At 36.5% G+C, this 17010-nt stretch overlaps 5 protein-coding genes and 1 long non-coding RNA gene across 7 annotated transcripts in view; 2 read left to right on the top strand and 4 right to left on the bottom strand.

Moving 5' to 3' along the window:
- The first annotated feature begins 1007 nt into the window (after nucleotides 1-1007).
- LOC111459428 (probable pyridoxal 5'-phosphate synthase subunit PDX2) lies at nucleotides 1008-3699 on the top strand. Of its 2 annotated transcripts, none has more exons than XM_023102336.1 (7): nucleotides 1008-1155; nucleotides 1284-1411; nucleotides 1729-1816; nucleotides 1902-1975; nucleotides 2603-2794; nucleotides 3226-3320; nucleotides 3405-3699. In XM_023102336.1, exons 1-7 carry the CDS (start codon nucleotides 1101-1103, stop codon nucleotides 3523-3525), a joined length of 753 nt encoding a protein of 250 aa, XP_022958104.1. In that variant the 5' UTR covers nucleotides 1008-1100; the 3' UTR covers nucleotides 3526-3699. The 2 variants fall into 2 exon arrangements, with proteins under 2 accessions (XP_022958104.1, XP_022958103.1); XM_023102335.1 differs by having other exon boundaries at nucleotides 1008-1200.
- The window catches only part of LOC111459433, an 18563-nt gene continuing 3995 nt past the window's right edge, over nucleotides 2443-17010 (bottom strand). Inside the window, exons 2-3 of the long non-coding RNA XR_002713299.1 lie at nucleotides 10021-10028; nucleotides 2443-2516 (exon numbers count right to left, since the gene is read on the bottom strand). This is a non-coding gene — a long non-coding RNA (uncharacterized LOC111459433). The remainder of the gene's footprint in view (nucleotides 2517-10020; nucleotides 10029-17010) is intronic.
- Nucleotides 4073-6276, top strand: LOC111459429 (DNA polymerase epsilon subunit C-like). The gene is made up of 4 exons (XM_023102337.1): nucleotides 4073-4569; nucleotides 4716-4800; nucleotides 5934-5975; nucleotides 6064-6276. The coding sequence occupies exons 1-4, from the start codon at nucleotides 4111-4113 to the stop codon at nucleotides 6144-6146; spliced, it is 669 nt and encodes a 222-aa protein (XP_022958105.1). The 5' UTR covers nucleotides 4073-4110; the 3' UTR covers nucleotides 6147-6276.
- On the bottom strand, nucleotides 7204-9463 carry LOC111459427 (syntaxin-71-like). Its single transcript, XM_023102334.1, has 9 exons — nucleotides 9117-9463; nucleotides 8903-9028; nucleotides 8655-8814; nucleotides 8488-8573; nucleotides 7943-8011; nucleotides 7810-7854; nucleotides 7660-7722; nucleotides 7508-7584; nucleotides 7204-7413 (listed from the first exon to the last, which is right to left on the bottom strand). Exons 1-9 carry the CDS (start codon nucleotides 9270-9272, stop codon nucleotides 7392-7394), a joined length of 804 nt encoding a protein of 267 aa, XP_022958102.1. The 5' UTR covers nucleotides 9273-9463; the 3' UTR covers nucleotides 7204-7391.
- On the bottom strand, nucleotides 11766-12522 carry LOC111459432 (protein transport protein Sec61 subunit beta). The gene has a single exon (XM_023102339.1). It carries the CDS (start codon nucleotides 12425-12427, stop codon nucleotides 12104-12106), a length of 324 nt encoding a protein of 107 aa, XP_022958107.1. The 5' UTR covers nucleotides 12428-12522; the 3' UTR covers nucleotides 11766-12103.
- Nucleotides 13372-16909, bottom strand: LOC111459422 (MLO-like protein 6). Its single transcript, XM_023102323.1, has 14 exons — nucleotides 16666-16909; nucleotides 16526-16583; nucleotides 16189-16442; nucleotides 15966-16082; nucleotides 15805-15865; nucleotides 15650-15738; nucleotides 15126-15200; nucleotides 14949-15043; nucleotides 14821-14870; nucleotides 14684-14724; nucleotides 14397-14606; nucleotides 14159-14226; nucleotides 14022-14082; nucleotides 13372-13954 (listed from the first exon to the last, which is right to left on the bottom strand). Exons 1-14 carry the CDS (start codon nucleotides 16786-16788, stop codon nucleotides 13496-13498), a joined length of 1761 nt encoding a protein of 586 aa, XP_022958091.1. The 5' UTR covers nucleotides 16789-16909; the 3' UTR covers nucleotides 13372-13495.

The following is a 17010-nucleotide window of genomic DNA, read 5'->3' as shown; positions in this document are numbered from 1 at the left end:
CTGATTTTTAGTCAAATTTTTTTATAGATTATTCAATTTTATTAATTTCATTGTTTTTTTTTGTTTTTTTTTAATGGGTGGGGCACCAGAGGAATTGCATTATCTTTTTATTATTCAATTTTATGGTAGGGTTGGAAAAGGAAAAGGAAAAAGAAAAAGAAAAAAAGTTTTCCACGAATTTAAATTTTAAAGTATCCCACATTGCTAGATTTGACATTAAAGGTAGTCTTTATAAGTTGGCATTGCGTCACATGCGACCGCCGAGCTCGGTAATGCGAGCTTGTAACTCAAATGGGGGCATTAAAGTGGTTGGAGGTCGGCTCAGCCCAGTGGGTAGGGTCCATGGAGGGAATATCTGGCCTGTCCGTTTCAAGTATGGAGTTGGGTCTTTGTGCTTGGGCGAAGGCCCAGGGGCAGCATCCTTTAGAGTGGAGGAAACCGCGTGAGGCTGGCTTCACAGAGCAGCGTAACCTCCCTCTCCTGTCGGTGGAAGGATAGCGGGCCGGTTCTCCATGGCCCAATAATGTTTGGTGGGTAGTCCTCAGCCTGACAACCACTTTTTTATTTCATTTTATTTCCCATGAACTTTGAAAACCTGTGCAAATTAAAGGATGTGATTATAATAATAATAAGTGTGTTTTTTAGATTTTTTTTTTGTTTTTGTAAATGCAAGGGTATATTTAAATTGTAAAAAATTTAAGAATATTATTTTAAGATAAAGTCCAAAATAATTTTATTAATTTAACTTAAACTTATATATATTTAAGAATATTATTATAAGACAAAGACCAAAATAATTTTATTAATTTAATTTATATATATTTAAAATTTTGTCCATTATACAAACATGTTTTAAACCATTTATTTTGAACTGAGTTACTCATTGAACACGTTTTTTAATTGAGAATTATTTAGAAGAATACAAATATTTTTAAATTCCTTGAATAAAGTTATTAAACCGCGGTTGAGAGTTAGAAGGGTTAAATTGAAAGTTCGAAGTGTTCAATTAATACACGGTTCTGAATCTCTCTGCTGATTTTTCGTCGCCGGAGCCGGAGCTCGGCGGCTTCTAGGGCCACTGAACGCTCCAATTCCCTAACATGGCGACCGTCGGCGTCCTAGCATTGCAGGGATCTTATAACGAGCACATCGCAGGCATTTTCTCCTCCTCCTCCTTCCTCTTTATCGCTAGCTCCATCTGTAATAGGCGTTTCTACGGATATTTCATTTCGTTATCTTTTTCTTATTACGAGTTTTCGGCCTTAATTGATTGTGGTGCGCAGCTTTGAGAAGGCTCGGAGTGAAGAGCGTAGAGATAAGGAAGCCCGAGCAGCTTCTTGATGTAGCTTCTCTGATTATTCCTGGAGGGGAAAGCACCACCATGGCCAAACTGGCGGAGCTCCATAATTTGGTTTGTTCCTCTTTTCTTTAGACGTTGCTACATCTGTATTCGTCTTTAAATATTTTCTTTAGTTTGGTCGAAATTCATGAAGAGCGAACACGTGGGTAAGGGGAAAAGTTGTAAGATCTTGCATTCAATCGTGAACCAAACAGAAATGTAATTTTTAATTTAAAATTTGTTGAACGCTATTTTATCGGATTAGACATACCAACATCCCAAATGTATGAAACGATCGTCTGTGTAAGTTTGGATTGGTTAATTTCTGATAATAGATAGAATTAAAATCGAGTATAGTATTTATATTGTGGTATTTTTGTGTATTGCAGTTCCCCTCTCTGCGAGAGTTTGTCAGAATGGGGAAGCCTGTCTGGGGCACCTGTGCTGGGCTTATCTTTTTGGCAAACAAAGCTACTGGTAGACTTCCTTCCATTTTCCCTCAATAAAATGCTTGAAATATGTTTCAAACTTGATTGGATACAGTATATACATGTTTTTTCAGGACAGAAAACCGGTGGACAGGAGCTTGTTGGAGGGCTGGATTGTACAGTTCACAGAAACTTCTTTGGCAGTCAGGTAACTCTGGTTTCTCATGTTGGGTTGTGCTATCAAAATGGATGAGCAATATCTGGTAAACAAAAGAACCTTGGGAATTAGTACTGAACATGCATAGGATATTAGGAATCAAAATGACTCTTTATCAACTCAAATAATGTCTTTGTCCCATAAAAAACTCACGTACTTGGTCTAAATCCTCCGTATGATAAGCATCATGAGAACTGGTAAAATGAAATTTGTGAGAACGAGTGCCAATGAAAATGCCGGGCCTTGAAAGGGGGTGGATTGTGAGATCCCACATCGGTTGGAGAGGAGAACGAATCATTCTTTAGAATGGTGTAAAAACCTCTCTCTAGTAGCTCGTTTTAAAAACCTTGAAGGAAAAGCTGAAAGGAAAAGTCCAAAGAGAACAATATCTCCTAGCGGTGGGCTTGAGCTGTTATAAAGTTTTAGTTGAAGTGTGGAATTAATCCTCGATGGTTTCTGTTGTACATAAGCTGATCCAAACACCGTTATCCAATGAACTTCTGCTTAGATTTTGTTTCCGAATGTTCAGTTTCTTTAACTTGATGTTGAAGTTCGCTTTATTTTCACTGTCAATTTCTTGAGTTCAGATTTTCCTAATTTAAGATCATGATTATCTAGCTTCAAAGCTTCGAAACGGAGCTATCAATTCCAGAGCTCGTGTCCACGGAAGGGGGTCCAGAAACATTCCGTGGAGTTTTCATCCGAGCTCCTGCAATTCTTGATGTGGGGCCAGAAGTACAAGTGCTGGCTCACTGCCCTGTCTCTTCAAACTCTACCTTGCATTCAAATTCCTCTGGTGAAGGCAAAGAGGTTTGTTGTTGTTTTCTTTCATCATTCCTTGATCTCGTATGATCTATACACTGCTATTGCCACTAATTTGTACGTCTAAATGATTGTTATCTGTATACATGAGGCAAAAGTTTCGGACTATAAGCTCATTTGTGTTGCGAGATCTCACCAGTTGGGGAGGAGAACGAATTATTCTTTATAAAGGTGTCGAAACCTCCCACTAGCAGACGCATTTTAAAAACCTTGAGGGGAGTCCGAAAGGGAAAGCCCAAATAGTACAATATCTGCTAGCGGTGGGATTTAGCTGTTACAAATGGTATCAGAGCCAAATTTCGATCCTAGGACCTATGGCTTATGGGCTTGGGCTGTTACATGTCTCCACGGGAGTTTTGCTTTTGCGTTCGTTTTCCTCCTATCCCGTAACACTGTGGTTTGAATATTGAATATCCCAGGAAAAAGGTGCAGAAGACAAAGTGATTGTAGCAGTCAGGCAAGGGAACTTGCTCGCAACTGCCTTCCATCCCGAACTAACATCAGATAATAGATGGTATAGTGTAGTTTTACCTTGAAATACATCACTTAATATTATGATGATCCATCTCAATTGAGTTTATAACCATGAATTATGCAGGCACAGTTACTTTCTGAAGATGGCTGGTGATGTTGAAGGATCTTCAAGTAGCATAGCAAGCATAGGAGTTGACAATTTGAGATTCGAACGATCGAACATCGACCTTCCGATTTTTCTTTAGCTTAAACCAAATGAACCCCTCCTCAACTCAGTTTTACATTTTTCAAGTTTCATTGCAGGTTCAATCTCTTATCTATTCTGTAATTTGCACCATGCTTTATCCTCCTTATAGGAGATGCTTCACCAAAGTATTCACGTTTACGACGCATTAATTTAAAGAATAATATCTGAATTATAATTATAGTCAGAACTTATTCTCTTTTTTTGGGAAATTAGTCTTAATTTTAAAAAATACTGTATATTACTCAAAGTTCAGTATGTAAAAAAATGGAGGATACTTTATTTAATTAAAAATTGTATTATTTACTTTTAAATGCCTGGTTGTTTTAATTTTTTTTAAATTTAAAACAATTAAAAAAAAATGTAGAATCTACATTGAAATAATGTATTCCAAATTTAAATTGAGATTTTAACCCAAATTTTCTTTTTTTTTAAAAAAAAAGTTCGAGTATTAATAATCAATCCATTCTTATCATTTTTTGGGCCGATTGTACGGGCCGCCCAAATCGGCCCAACGGAGGGCCCAAAAACACAAAATCATGGTTAAATCCGTCGTGAAAAAGAACCCAAACACCTAACTTTAACAATGGCTTCGACCGAAAGATCAAGTACCGAAATCAAGAGCAAAGAAGCGGGAACGTCGAAGCCACCTACCAAAACCAAAACCCTCAACGCCAGAAAATCAGATAAGAACGAATCGAAGAAGAAGAAGAAGAAGATTTACAGCAATAAGCATTCGAATAATGGCTCTGTGAAGGACGACGACGCTGTATTTATTTCTGCTCCAGGTTCCGCGTCGGAAGAGGAGGATGCCGGCGAGGACAGAGCCGAAACCACAAGTAAAAAAGCCAAGACCTCGAAATCGAAGGTAGGAAAATGGAACCATGTGAAGAAAGAAGAGAATGGATATGCAGAAGATGAAGAGGAAGAGGTCCAGGAGAAGATTTATACATTCCCTATGCAGCGGATCAAGAAAATCACGAGGGATGAAAATTCTGACTTTCGTATAAATCAGGAAGCTCTATTTCTCGTCAACAAAGCTACGGTAAGCCCTCATCACTTCCCCCACACGCGCAAGCACCCTAAATTGTATGATTTTAGTTCTATTTGGAGAATTAAGTATTTTCTCGTTGGTGGAATTGTTTCTAAAATTTGATCTGCTTATGTCTGCAAACTTCTTCACTGGTGCAGGAGATGTTTCTTTTACAATTTTGCAAAGATGCGTATGCTTGCTGTGCTCGGGATCGCAAGAAGTCACTTGCTTACAAGCATCTATGTAATGTTTCTACTCTCTATTCTAATGCTGCAGTCTATCTTTATTCGTTGTTATAGTGCATAAAATGCGATAACTTTGTCCCATCCATTATTTATTTGCATCTCTTGCTTGGATTCTCACTGTTTTACCTTTACATTTGTTGTCTGGTTTTAATCTAAAAAGAAGGATAGACCTGTGAATTATATCATAGTATATTTCATACCAATTATGTATTAGAAAAGGGAGAGCATGGACCTGAAATAGTAGAGGGGATTACAACTCCACTAGCGTATTCCCATCATGACAGAGCTTTTAACATTTGTTGTGAGCGGCAATGTTTTCTGTAACGCCCACCGCTAGTCGATATTGTACTTTTTGGACTTTCCCTCTTATGTTAGGGGAGGTTTTCACTCCCTTGTAAGGAATGCTTAGTTCCCCTCTCCAATCAATAGGGATCTCATAATTCACTCCCCTACGGAGGAGGGCATCCTCGTTGGCACTCGTTCCCCTCTCCAATTGATGTGGGATCTCACAATCTACTCCTGTTCGGGGCTCAATATCTTCCTTGACACACTGCCCGGTGTCCAACCTCCTATGGGGCTTAATGTGGGATCTCACAATCCACCCCCTTCGGAGCTCAGTGTCTTCGCTAACACACCACTTGGTGTTCACCGCCCTTGGTGTCTGGCTTTGATACTGTAAGATCCCACGTTGGTTGGAGAGGGGGAACTAAGCATTTTTTGTAAGAGTGTGGAAACTTCTCGCTAGTAGACACATTTTAATTACCTTGAGGGAAGTCCAAAAGGGAAGGCCTAAAAAGGACAATATCTGCTAGCGGTGGACTTGGGCAGTTATATTTTCAATCGTGCTTCTTTCTTTCTGTATTCATGCTGCAAAGTGAATAGCAGCATGATGGTCATTTATTGGCTAGTGACAAGTAAGATATCACGATCATGGTCATAGGCTAACATGGATTACGACCTTAGATTTAGGTTACTCCAATTACTTGGTTAAGGGACTTGAATTATCAGCCTCAATCTATCATGGTAGTCTGTTGGAGAATCACTGATTTGTATTATCAGTGCATTTACTTTATGCTTTTGAAGAGACAATTTCCACAATGGCAGTAATAAGATTATCCTCTGTTGTTGCAGCATCAGTAGTTAGCAAAAGGAAACGATATGACTTTCTTTCAGGTACTACCTATTCATACATCCCACTTCATATTCCCAACTACTATTATAGACTCCTCATGAAACGTCATACTTTTTTTTTCCTCTCCAGATTTTGTCCCTGAAAAATTAAAATTTGAAGATGCAGTAAAGGAGATAGGCATGGCAGAGTCGGGGAAAGGCGAGGCGTCTTGATATTTCAACTCCATACTTCATCTTCTTCTTTGTATGTGTTATATTTAGTCATCTTTATTTTCCTCCGTACAGTTTGTACCTTGATAACAGGAATTCTTACCAAAGTTATTAACAAAATTTTTATTTTCTATTTCTTTTCTTTTCTAAGGGAAAAGAAAACTTTAGGACCCTAATTATTTTTTTGTAACGGTCCAAGCCCATTGCTAGCAGATATTGTCCTCTTTAGGGTTTTCCTTCCGGGCTTCCCCTTAAGGCTTTAAAACGCATTTGCTAGGGGAAGGTTTCCACACCCGGGCTTCCCCTTAAGGCTTTAAAACGCATTTGCTAGGGGAAGGTTTCCACACCCTTATAAACACGGTGTTTTGTTCTCTTCCCCAACCAATGTGGGACTCTCACATTTCACCTCCTTCGGGGCCCAACGTTCTCGCTAGCATTTGTTCCTTTATTCAATCAATGTGGATCCACCACCCAATCCACCCATTTGGAGCCCGGTGTTTCTAACCGATGTGGGACCACCACCAAATCCACCCCTTTTGGAGCCCAGTGTTCTTACGATCACATCACCTTGTGTCTATCCCCTTCGAGAAACAACCTCCTCGCTGGCACATCGTTCAGTGTCTGGCTCTATAGTATTTGTAACGGCTCAAACCCACCGCTAGCAGATATTGTTCTCTTTGGGCTTAGTTTTCTCTCAAGGCTTTAAAGCGTGTTTGATAGGGAAAGAAGGTTTCTACACTACTGGTATTTCGTTCTCCTCAACCAACGTGGGACTCTTACATTTTTAGTGTCATTCCAATTCATCTTATCATCTAATCTTTGATGTTTCTATGTATGTTCTTAAAAAACCAGAAAACTACAAAATTTGTTTTCGTTTTCTTTCCCGGGATTGAAATGAGATAAAAAGAAACTATTTAGTTGCTCAAATATATTCCAACTCCAATTTCAACAACTCAAAAAAAAAAAAAAAATCATATATTTCGTGCTCTCGTTCCTCAAACAAAGACAAATCCATCTGCAGAGAAGCAGAAACTAAAGGCAACAAAAAAATTTTTAAAAAAAAAATTGCATCTTTATAATTGACTTCTTCCTTGATATAGCCATAGTGAAAATGGGAGATGTTTTACAATTTATCCAGCCACTGAAATAAAGAAATTGTACACGGCTGCAGATCTCGACATGTAGTATTGAAGTTGATGAATGAATAATGCCTCCATGTCACCTCGTAACTCATGGTCAGCCCATAATTCAACCATTTCCGCTCAATATACTGCACAAAAACATGCCAAGCGTTACCCAGATTTGCTATCTTTTGAATTTGATGATACCCATTAATGAGAATTTCGCAGAATCAGAGTACTCACTTGTACAAGTAAGAAGCGATTCCAAGAATTATACAGAGAAGAATGATATCGATGCAGAAGTTTTGGCTGGATCTCACCTTCATTCAATTACAAAACCACAGTATAAGAGTCTGTTTATTAACACAATGCTTGCTTTCTGCAACATTAATTACCTCATTCAGCGTTTGCTTGAGCCTAACATTGGTGTTTTTCATCTCATTAGTCACCTTGTCTACCTATAACAACGTCAAAAAACAGAGCTACCTAAGATATACTTATCATATGCATAATAATCTCAAACCAAACAAAATTCTAAGTTATACCTTTGAGTCAATCTCGTCAATTAATGGAACTTGCCTATCCAATTCCTAAAAACAAGGATAAAACCCTAATTAGATGGCCCTAAACAGAGCTATTAACCACCAATTTATGTGTTTGTTGTTTTTCCCTACTGACCTCATTCATATCATAGGCTAGATTTTTCAGCATATCCAACCCTTCAGATATGACATCCAGACCTTCGTCCTACAAAGATGAAGCAAACACAGATGATAAAACTAAGCACAGCCACATTGTCATAGCAAAACTGATAAGCCATTGAAATTACATTAAAAGTATAAAATTTGCGACATATGCCCTCTTCCAAATGACCTTTCAAGTGTTCAGAAAAAAGGGTTTTTAGTAGATTTGTTTTGTAAGGAGTTTGTAAATCCTTTGCCACACCCTTGATCCAACTTCATGTAATGTTGGGCGTATTAGGAATTATAAATCTCCAAAATGGTATGATATTATCCACTTTGAGTATAAACTCTACTGACTTTGTATCAGGGTTCCACAAAAGGTCTCATACCAATAGAGTTGTAATCCTCTTCTAAATTAGCCCATGTGAACTCCAACCCAACAATCCTCCCCAAACATTTATCCATTTATCTTTAATAATTTATGCGTTCTGTCTTAGAACTAATTTCCAATGCAGAAAAGTAGTAAAGAAACTCACATGCCTGTTTCATCTTCCGCATATCATACTCCTGTCGAAATTGACTCGATTCTTCGCTTTGTTGGAAATACTCGCTCTCGAAGTGTCCATCTAAAGTGGGTCGTAAACAATCAAAGCCAAACAACAAAAATGAACAAACATATCTCAAGCTTCATTGAAATGGAGTCAAACCTGTTGTTGAATCAAACTTAATATTGTTAGATGAGGTGGAGGCCCATCCTCCAGATGGTTTGCCTGTCGTACTCCCATCTGGAATCGCTTTAATCCTCTCTTCAAGCGCAAGAACAAGATCACCTCTGACCTCAAGCTCTTCTTTCGGAACCCCTTTAATCTGAACCACATCCATGGCGATCAAAAAACGAAACGAGAGGAGAGAAACCCCTAGTATCAAATAAAACAAAGAGGGGGAAGATTTTCACCTTCTTGCGAGCCAATTTATGAAGCTTGGGAACTTCATCCATCAATCGGGCCTTCTTCCGCCGAACCTCAGCGTTCATCGCAACTGCAGCAGCCCTATTCTTCTCCGTACAGGCACTCTCATATTTCTAAAACCAAATCAATCTTCAATTAAAACAGTAGGATAGGTTATCAAAGAAGAAAACTAGACAATGGGGAGAATAAAAGGACTTAAACCTGGAGAGCGGCTTCGATTTCGAGTTCGACGGCGGCGTAGAGGCGAGCAAAAACATCATCACCATAAGCATTGAGCTCGCGCTGTTTCTCGACATCATACTTCTCGTATTTCTTGCAAATGGAATCGACTCGGAAGATGACATCGATTACGGTCATTTTGGCGTCGCGAGCAGATGCAGAAGAAGAAGAAGGGCTGGAGGAAGAAGAAAAAGAAGGCAGAGATTTGGAGATAGAAATGGTCGGAAGATGGTTTGTTCTTCATTTGGGACATATCCATCAAACCCCTTCTCTTCTCGCACTCTGAGACGTCCAGCGTACAAAGCGGTTTCGAAGATGCAGGAGAAACAGATGGAACGCCCATTCCCCCCTAACTAACTCTCTTTAATCAATAAATAATAATATTCTATAAATAATTAATTCATAAAATAATGTAAAAATAATTTAAACACTTTTTCAGAAATTATTTTCAATAAAAATGTTATTATTTCTTACTCATTATAAATTTGTTTATATTTTTATTATTTATTTTGAAGATTTTCTAGTTATTTTAAGATAATCCAATTGTTTATTTAAAAAAGCATTCTAACTTTTTAAAAATATATTCATTTTGTTAAAAAAAAAAAATCATTTATTTCACTAAATTATTCCTAATATACTCTTTTTTTTTTTTAAATACCTTTCACCATTAGTACTTTTGAAAATAATTTGGCTATAATATCTTATATTTTTCAGAGTATTTTAAATAATAAATTTGTATGATTATGCTACATTAAAAACAATTCTATTCCTCTTAAATTTTTTTTATTTCTTATTATATATTTGGAATATTTTTAATTCATTTTTAGATAGTTCTCTATAAGTGTTTATTCAATTTTTTTTTAATTAATTCATATTTTTCAAGCACCTTTTCATCTCTTCTTCTTATTATTATTTTGAAAAAAAAAACTTATTGTTCACATAAAAGCACTCGATAAGTTTAATTAATTTTGTTCAAAAATCATATAATTCCAAACACACTTAATTTATTTCATGAACTTGGGGGAAAAAACGCACTATCTAAATTACAAAAAAAAAAAATTAAATTAATTAATTAATTAATTAAAAAAAATTAAAAACTCACTTTTCATGACTATTATGTTATTTAATATTTGTTGACCTGGTAATTAACTTTATGTTATTTAAATTTGTTCATCATACTTGACATAACAACTTGAGAATTATTGAAAATCTTAATAACAAATAAACTCTAGATACTTTGAAAATTGGAAGTAAAATAAGATTTAAACTGGGTTAATTTTCAGTAATACTTGCTTTTGATCAATTATGGTACTTTTATCAATTAATTTAATTCCTTTAAATTAATTCACTATCACTATTACAATTAATTAAACCAATTCTACCTCATAATATTTAAGCTAATTAACCGAACCGAACACCAGGACCAAAAGCAAGCATTCATGGTGAAAACTCAAGGATAAAAGTGAAAAATCCTAATAAATAAAAATTAACCTCAAGAACGAATAATCCAGACTAAAAATTCAGAACTACAAAAAATAATAATAATAATAAAATAAAGTTAAATTAAGTATGTGAGGTTTTTAAAAATGTTGATTTCAATAAAGAGTCTGAACCATGAACACATTTCAAGAACGATTGAGTAGAATTGAGGTAGCTCAAGCCATAGATACAAGAGTTAGTAAGTCAGAACTTCAAACACCTTACCAATTTCTATTGAACACATCAATTTGAACTATTCAACTTCCTAACAACTATTCTTAAAAATCTAAATTGGATTGTGAAATTTCGTTCGTTTCCTTCACAGAAAGACAAATGAACAAGACTTCAGTTTCCAGAATATGAAATTTTCAGATAACATATCTCTTCAAATTGCCACCATTCACTGCAACAAACTTTCATTAGGCAACCTCTGTCTCAATCTGTCTAACATCTCAGAGCTCCACCCAGCCCTCACAAAAAGAAAAAGAAAAAAAAAAAAAGAAGGAAGAACAAGAAGAAAATACCACATAAGGAAGAAAATATTGTATCAAGGGCATTGTTTTTGTCTTCCAAGTAATAACTAAAGCCAAAAAATGAAAAAGAGATCAAAACTTTCAAGTTTCCAAAAGTTTACAGCCAAGAATTCCTGTAAATGGAGCCCTCCAACGAGGAAATCAGATGCTTAGCAGCTCAATGATGATTGATTGAAGTCTTATTCAATAGATAAGGTTTCCTTAGTCCATCCAAAATGTACTCCACATAGAATACTTAAATCTTCACTCAAAATCTTGCATGTTGTGCGATGTGGAGCATATTTCATCCATCCTCTAAATACTCTACAGTGTGAACAAAGGTTCATGTGCACTTTCCACTTTACCCACTTGTAAAAAGGCAATGATAAAAGAGGCAAAAACCACAAATCGAAACAAGCTTTGTGTAATGGAGTGTGATTCCATCTTCTCAACTTTAATCGCGAGTAGAAAAGATTGTCAATGACACTTCCCAAGCACAACTAAACATCAGCTTTATCAAACGAAAATCTAATCTGTGAATATCAATCAGAAAGCGGACATGATCCATAATTGATCCGCAATTGTTCATAAAGAATGTAGCCCCAAGTATAGAACCTCCACTCACCCAAAATAAAATCTATAAGAAACAGCTAATATTCATAGCATACAAAAGCACAATTTTCAGTGGAAACAAACAGTATATACAGACGTGAAAAAGAACCTCCCTGCAATCCGCATCACTCACACGAAGTAGATTGACCTAAGACAAAATATCAGCAAAAGGACTATCTCGTTCCTTTCAATTCGTCCACAACTGATTAAATTGAAGCCTCAAGGCACTACGACGATTGTTAATTTTACAGAGCAAAAGCCGAAAGCAAATCGTTCATTCATTAGTTCAAGAGCGAAACCGGAACATTTCATCTAAGGAATGAAAAGATCCAGAAAGAAAACACGCGATACACAAAACATATAGGATTAAACTCCCGCGGCGGATCGCGCGCGATAGAGCTTACCGAAGACGTGGAGGCCAGTGACAAAGCCGATGAAGCAGAGGCTCACAACGAGGACGACGGTCGGAGAAATCTTCAAACCAGGAGCATCGTCAGTGTAGAACCTCAGCATGTTGCCGCCGCCACTTGATCCGCCAGAAACAAGTCCAGTAGTGCCGGCACCAGAAGTGGAACCGAGACGGCGACGGCGAAGACCAGCCGTCGCCGCGGCGGAGCCGCGAGGAGCCACAACGCCAGGCCTGGAGGTGGAGGAAGATGCAGATTGGGATTGAGACGTGCCTCTAGCCATAGATTGAAAATCGGAGAAGAAGATCGGAATCCGCCGAATTTGGGAGAGAGATCAGAACGGTGGAAAATGAGAGAGACAAAAAGGAACCAGAAGCTTCAAAGACTCCCGATTAATAGTGAAAATGAAACGGTAAATCCATGGGTTAACATTACTAAAATTGAAGGTAACTTTATAATACTTAATCCTAATTCCCCATCTTAATAAAATTGAAATTTTCATTTTGATTTTTTTAAAAAATAAATTTAAAATCTCTTCGAGATTTCGAATTTGTCAAAGAAAAACAACATTTATTTATAATTAAAATATATATATATATATATAGAAACATATCATTATACCCTGCAAATTATATATTATATTATTATTTGACTCCCAATATCTTTATTTTTTCTGAAAACTTCTCCCCATTTTTTTATTTTTTTTTCCTATAAAAAACAATATCTTTTTATCTTCAAAATTTATTCACAACTAAACATCATGATTCAAACCGGCTGCTGCAAATCATTGGGCTCTGTAATGCTCAAAGCGACGCTTGCTCCGCTCACGCGGATTGGTCAGCTCACTGTCGCCGACATCGTGAAGAATGACCGTCGTCAAAAGAAGCACTCTCAAACCATAAGGAGATCTTCTCCAAAGATGTGGGTTCTCACCATCCATCCCCGTGGAAACCAGTGTTCCTCTCTCCAACCGACATGAGATATTACCATACATCTTCCAATATAGAATCTCACAATATTAAATGGATCCACATTCGACTTTTCTCAATTCATACCTTTTCTTAAAATATCTATCCTTTTGAAAATATCTCATTGGGATGCTTTAAAGTTTAATAATTGTCAATTTGACCCTCAAGCAACTATTGGGGAAGAAAAGTTGTGAGTTTACAAATGGGTAAAAAAGTAATTTCAATAAAATAGATGAGGTTTAATAAAATAACAAATTAATTTGAATATTTTAAAATTATAAATTTTATTGCAATTAAAATAAATTTATTACATTGGGCTACTAACTAAAACGATAAGTATCCCCTTCATTTACATCAACCAAAAATAAAGTATACAAATAGCATCATATTCTATCATTTCTTTTGTCAAACGAAAATTCATTCGAACCCATTTTAATCTCATGCTGTTCAGAATCATTATTCATCTCCATCGGTTCAACATCTACATCCACGACTTGAGTTGAATTGGGTTGGTTTGAATGGTCAGTCTCAACCTCAACATCACCGCCGGTCTCCATGTCGCGAGGGTGAAAGCGATGCGACGGCGACGTTGAGTCGGGGTCCCAATGGTCATTGTCAAAAACGGACCGTCTGGGAGAGGTGTGGACACTGTCCAACTGGGTTCGGTAGTGGCGGAGGAGGTGCATCGGCGACATATGGTGGGACGGGGTTGGTGGGCGACTAGACATAGGCGTGATGGAACCTTGATTTTGCTTAATGTGTTTGCGAGCCGTGTGATGCCAGTTTTTTAACGCCGTTGCTACCCTTTCGTTGAAAATCGTTGGTTTCATTGTGGAACCCATCTAGAAAAACAGAAAAACAAACAATTAGAACGAGTTTTGGAATTGTAACGTAATGTAATGACTTTACCTGTGTAACGAGAGCGTAAAGGGGCAACGTGACATAACTACAAAGGATTTGAACGAGAACCCTGTTGCAATCACAAGATCTAATTAGCTACATAAATATTTGATTTCACGATCGTTAAAGATTACAAACTCACTCACCCCATCGTTATTCTAATCACCAAATCCTCTACGTGCTCATGGAAGCACGATTTCATCCCGAATTCTTTCTGTAAAATTGAATTATGAAATGGAGTTAAAATAGTTCAAAGAACATGAGTTTATAATTAAGGAATATTATCACGAGGCATTTTGGGAATTACAAAGCAAAAGCATGAAAGCTTATACTCAAAGTGGAGAATATCATATTATTGTAGAGAGTCGTGTTCAACAGACGTACCCAAGTCCAAGCAAAGAAAGCGAGCTGAAAGGCGTTCTGAAACAGCACGAAGTTGATGAGATAAAGAATGAGGCGAGGCCGATTGAACCAGAAAAGCTCGTCCCCTGGCTCGACCACCGGCACCCCCTTCACCACCTCGCCTCTTTCTTGAATCCTCACTGCCATTTTCGTAATTATCACTTGCAATTTCGTTCCCACCAGTAATACAATCTGCACAAATTTTAATTAATTAATTAATTAATCAAATGCACCCATTTTTTAACCTTAATTAAATTACTTAATCTTACGATTAATGGGATAAATGGAAGCCATAGGTACGCCCTCCACCCTGCAAATCCCACCCAAAAAGTTAATTAACTAAGCGTTTAGTTTAGTTAATAGTTAATTAATTATGAATTAGGCTTATTAATTTGAGTTTACTCACCATGGGTGTTGAAAAGTAGGAAGAGGACAGCCAAAAACCAGATTGGAGGGCTGCAGAATTAATGAATTAGGGGCATAAAAGTGAATAACAAAAAAAGAGAGGGACAGAATTGGTATAATAATATTTACCTGATACTAACGACCACCTTGAAATCTTCTTCCAGGGATCGTTTGATGTATTTTTGGAAGTCGAATTTCTGATCGCTATGTGGTGCCAGATGAGCCTAATTAAAAATATTAAATTTTAATAGGTAAATATTAATTTTATAAATATTAAATTAACTGAGAAAGAAAATTACAACTAACCATCACGAAACCATGTCTTAAGGTCAGGTAATCAACTTTAGGAACCGACCGAACAAATTGTCTGAAGAAACAAACCTATTCCAAAAAATATAAAATAAATTAAAATTTTGCATTAAATAACTCAATTAAAAATTATGGTTTTCACGTCAATCACGTATCATTCGTCAATTTAGTTTTGAAATTATGAAATATAATTTAAAAGATTTAATAATGTAATTGGAAAATGCAATTCAACAAAGAATTAAATATGAAAATGAAAATATATAGGGTAGGGGGAGGGGAGGTTGATAAATGAAGGTTGAAGAAGCTTTGGTATACAAAAAAAAGTCAAAAGAATTAAACGCCCAATCATAAACGCCGTTAAAATGCAATTAAAATCTGTCCCCAAAAGACACAAAAACAAAACAAATAACCTTAAAAAAAATTTATAAATGTTTTAAGAAAACATATTTGATTTGATTTTAAATTAATTAATATATTAAATATTAAATTAAATTTTATGTCTGAGAGATGATTAATCTTACCATCCATACGAGAGAAGGAGATTTGGTCCAAAAACTCAAATGTCTTCTTCCGAATGATGTGTCTCTTGCAAATCGGAACCGCTCTGGATCTGTCGTATTTAAACATAAACATTAACTCACACGAAAATAAATAAATTAATATAAATTTAATTTACCGTGTGAAAATTGGTACTCCACGGTTCTTGTTTCCTTTTCCCATGCCTTCCAACTTCTCATCTTTTTTTTATAAAAATTAAAAAAAATAATAAAATTCATTAAAGAAAACAAATAATAATAAATAATAAAATTGGGATTTAATTAATGAATTTACACATACCTTAGCATTCCCTAAAGCCAAAGTTAAAACACAGTACAGAACATGGAAGACAGCCAACACGAAGATGAATATGTGTAGCTGATGAATGCCTTCTTCCGACACAAATGGAACCTTACCCTATATATTTTCAAAATAATAATAAATAAATATATGGATTTGTTTTATTATAATTAATTATTCAATTTTTTTTTTTTATGCTTTTCAAATATTCTATTTTCCATACCTTAGCAGCACATTTGTCGGTTCCGCCGCCCCCAGCGAGGACACGCCGGAAAGTGGCATTGACAGGGGAGACGGCGAGAAGTTTCCGGCGATTGGTGTCGGAGTTCACCACGTCATCTTGTTTACTTAATTCCTCCTCCTTTTGGGGACTACATGGATGCCACGTGGCCGCCACGTCTTCCGGTATACAAACATTGGTGATTAGGCTTTGTCCTACCGTCAGCAGCAGCGATATGAACCCCAATAGCATCAGCTCTACAATTTTGAAACAACACCCAGATTATATACATATATATGTATGTAGGCATGCATGCATGTATGTATGTATGTATGTATACCTGCTTTGATCTTCTCAAGGGCTTCGTAAAGAGCTCGTTTGTGCTTCTTCTTAAACCACTACAGTAGAGAAACAGATTATGATAGAAGAAATAATGGGGTTAATGAAATGAGACGAAACGGTGGCGTTTAGAGTAGGTACCTTTCCGATGAGATGCAGGCTATGTTCGATGACAATGGAAATCAAGACCAAGACGAAGCAGACGGCGGCGACGGCCCATGTGGCCGTCTCTTCCAAGGACCTTCCGGCGCCACCTCCGGCCATCGGGAAGTTTTTTTGAGGAGAAAGAGGAGAAGAAGAGGATTGATAAAGAATAAAATGGGGAGAGGTTGGAAGTGAAGGCAAAACGATGAGTTTTGACTTTAGAACGCGTACGAGAAACAGACACAATTATGAACCTTCCTCCGTTGTATGATTATCCTTATCAATTATTTATTTATTTATTTCTTCTAATTATTGGAGTTTTTTTTTTTTTTTTTTTTTTTG

This window comes from Cucurbita moschata, unplaced genomic scaffold (genome assembly GCF_002738365.1).
Source record: "Cucurbita moschata cultivar Rifu unplaced genomic scaffold, Cmos_1.0 Cmo_Scf00022, whole genome shotgun sequence".
In the NCBI taxonomy this organism is placed as follows: domain Eukaryota; kingdom Viridiplantae; phylum Streptophyta; class Magnoliopsida; order Cucurbitales; family Cucurbitaceae; genus Cucurbita; species Cucurbita moschata.
This window is presented reverse-complemented; position numbering and strand designations above follow the sequence as displayed.

Bases quoted from the DNA above. Each gene is read 5' to 3' on its own strand.
- LOC111459428 (XM_023102335.1), top strand. From the start codon at position 1,101: ATGGCGACCGTCGGCGTCCTAGCATTGCAGGGATCTTATAACGAGCAC. The intron at 1,976-2,602 runs GTAACTCTGGTT...ATGATTATCTAG, and splicing joins GAAACTTCTTTGGCAGTCAG to CTTCAAAGCTTCGAAACGGA. The intron at 3,321-3,404 runs GTATAGTGTAGT...TGAATTATGCAG, and splicing joins CTAACATCAGATAATAGATG to GCACAGTTACTTTCTGAAGA.
- LOC111459429 (XM_023102337.1), top strand. From the start codon at position 4,111: ATGGCTTCGACCGAAAGATCAAGTACCGAAATCAAGAGCAAAGAAGCG. The intron at 4,801-5,933 runs GTAATGTTTCTA...CTGTTGTTGCAG, and splicing joins ACTTGCTTACAAGCATCTAT to CATCAGTAGTTAGCAAAAGG. The intron at 5,976-6,063 runs GTACTACCTATT...TTTCCTCTCCAG, and splicing joins ACGATATGACTTTCTTTCAG to ATTTTGTCCCTGAAAAATTA.
- LOC111459427 (XM_023102334.1), bottom strand. From the start codon at position 9,272: ATGACCGTAATCGATGTCATCTTCCGAGTCGATTCCATTTGCAAGAAA. The intron at 8,815-8,902 runs GTGAAAATCTTC...GATGTGGTTCAG, and splicing joins ATAAATTGGCTCGCAAGAAG to ATTAAAGGGGTTCCGAAAGA. The intron at 8,574-8,654 runs GTTTGACTCCAT...GACCCACTTTAG, and splicing joins TAAGTTTGATTCAACAACAG to ATGGACACTTCGAGAGCGAG.
- LOC111459432 (XM_023102339.1), bottom strand. From the start codon at position 12,427: ATGGCTAGAGGCACGTCTCAATCCCAATCTGCATCTTCCTCCACCTCC.
- LOC111459422 (XM_023102323.1), bottom strand. From the start codon at position 16,788: ATGGCCGGAGGTGGCGCCGGAAGGTCCTTGGAAGAGACGGCCACATGG. The intron at 15,866-15,965 runs GTATGTGTAAAT...TATAAAAAAAAG, and splicing joins TGGCTTTAGGGAATGCTAAG to ATGAGAAGTTGGAAGGCATG. The intron at 15,201-15,649 runs GTAAGATTAATC...TTTTTGGAATAG, and splicing joins CTCCTTCTCTCGTATGGATG to GTTTGTTTCTTCAGACAATT.